Here is a 2,280-nt window from a genome sequence, read left to right on the forward strand (position 1 = left end):
TTTTTTTTTTTTTTTTTTCGCTAGTTTTAAAAATCTTGTTAACAATTATTAGTAGGCGAATAACGAGAATGATTGCATGAGTTTGATTAGATGGATCGTGGAACTTAGGCATATTGTTTGTAGGGTCACATTTTCTATGCAATTAGTAGAATATCTGGATCCGGGAAATTTAATAAAATAGATCACTCTAGTCTCGTTTTATCTTTTAACATATCAAGTCATGGGTCTTTTGTCACCATGATGTCTCATCGAGACTGGAGTTAATGGTCTGGTGGCTTTAGTTCCTCCATGTTATTCTTACCTGTCTGACTAGGTTCGAGACTATGTAATGTGTGTAACCATGCACTAGAAGACGAAAAGTAAAACTAAAAAAAAAATCTCACAATCTTAAAAACCAAGTACCAGTCTTTTAATATTTAAGCACTTGGACAAGTTTGAAAGTCTCTCCTGAGTGGGCATATTTTGGCATTACTGTTTCATTGATCTACTGAATCTTTAGGACAGCGACTTCCGAAGCCAACTGGAGACAGACTTCCACTTCAGGCCAGGTCTTTAGAATGACGACGAAAACCTATAATTGCCAACAGTTGTTGATTTGACTGTAAAACTTAGATTCATTTACCTAAAATAAAGCAGGCCAGATATCCGGCGGTGAAAGGGAAATGATTGCAAATTGCCAATTTTGAATTTTTTTTATAACATTGCATTTGGCTAAATATATAGGATTTTATTATATCTTGTACTTTAGACACATGACACAAAAATACAACACAAACCAAACCATTCATCACCTCACAAGTAATCATCACTTGAACCAAATCTGAGGCCATCTCTTGAGCATCTTTACAAAACCACAGGATTCTCTCCTCTGGTTTCAGTCCCCGGGGCAATCTAAGAATGAAACACAGAAAACAAAACTGGAATGGGGAGGGAAAGAATGAAAGAAATTTGCCTAAGATTTGAGACCAAAACAATTTTGATGAGAGCATCATCTATCTTCCTTTCTCTCTGGTATTGATTGGTATAACAACAAATTCCTCAATACTTGTGCTAAATAACGTTTCTCCCAAGATTTTGATCTACATGATACAATGGCAACATAAGAGACTGAACCTGCGTAAAAAGCCATTAAGGACAACACATTAGCTCATTTTATCCATTGTATCTGATCAATATAACACCCTTTCCAAAAACCATCTTTCCTAGCACTAACAGTTTGGTTCACCGATCATAAAACTCAACCGATCATGACTCTGGAAAAGGGAATCTCAAAAGCTTCAGATTAGGATGAATGAGATAAGCCAAACAAACTTTAAAAAAAAAAAAAAAAAAGGATTCTCCTTTGAAGACGATATCATTGTCTTTATTCACCCTAACACTAAACTAAACACAACTAAGCAAACCCGAATAATCTCTATGTTAATATTATCTCAATTCAAGCAATAACAAACATATGATTCAGTTAGAAATCTAAAAACTCATCAATCCGCAAACACAAAATTCCCATGATTTCTCCATTACCTTGTTAACCGCAACACAATCTCTAGGTGTCTCAAAAAGAGACAAAGAGTATTGCTTGCGAACGACACCAACGTCAAAGTATATAAGACCAGAGCTCGGGACGTCGACTCGGATTCCTTTAACCGGAAACCACAAGAAGAGCTCCTGCGCCGAGATTCCAGATAAATCCGAGATTTGAGATGAACCGATCGTCCCGGTTATATTAGCGTCGTAATGCAGCTCAGTCTCGTATTTAGCATCGCACGCCTGATCCAAATAAACCGAGAAGCGTCCCGTTGCGGCGTCGTAGTTGAATTCTTTGACGCCTTTCGGGAATATCCCCTGCGGCAAACCATTCGCCTGGAGGATCTCGTATATAGACTCGTTCTCTGAAATCGCCGCAGAGATCGAGATCCCGGCGACGGCGAGAACCAGACAAAGAAGAAACGCGATTTGAACAATACGAATCATCGTCGCCTTGACCAACGCCGAATTCAGATCTCTCTATATCTCTCGCGCAGGGCTCGTTAATAGGAAATTGAATAAATGGGTTTAAGCAAGGAGGAAGAAGAAGAAGAAGAAGAAGACGACATTTCTGGTGACAGCTTGAAACAGAGTGGATCGTAAATTTTTATCAAAATTATTCAAGGCGGAATTTTGGAATGGGAGCAGTAATCTTCTGCTTCTCATTCCATACATGGAATCAACCAATGAATGCTTTCCACGTGCCTTGTAACCACCCCTATTGCACTGGTATTTCTTTTTTTTTTTTTTTTTTTT

General features: G+C 38.2%; 1 protein-coding gene across 2 annotated transcripts; it reads right to left on the reverse strand.

The window, feature by feature from the left end:
• Positions 688–2,139, reverse strand: LOC104764469. 2 transcript variants are annotated; one of them, XM_010488006.2, is made up of 2 exons: positions 1,522–2,139; positions 688–1,107 (listed from the first exon to the last, which is right to left on the reverse strand). In XM_010488006.2, the coding sequence occupies exons 1-2, from the start codon at positions 1,969–1,971 to the stop codon at positions 1,051–1,053; spliced, it is 507 nt and encodes a 168-aa protein (XP_010486308.1). In that variant the 5' UTR covers positions 1,972–2,139; the 3' UTR covers positions 688–1,050. The 2 variants fall into 2 exon arrangements, with proteins under 2 accessions (XP_010486308.1, XP_010486306.1); XM_010488004.2 differs by having other exon boundaries at positions 688–1,113; positions 1,522–2,127.

The sequence above is a fragment of the Camelina sativa genome, chromosome 19 (assembly GCF_000633955.1).
Source record: "Camelina sativa cultivar DH55 chromosome 19, Cs, whole genome shotgun sequence".
Lineage (NCBI taxonomy): Eukaryota > Viridiplantae > Streptophyta > Magnoliopsida > Brassicales > Brassicaceae > Camelina > Camelina sativa.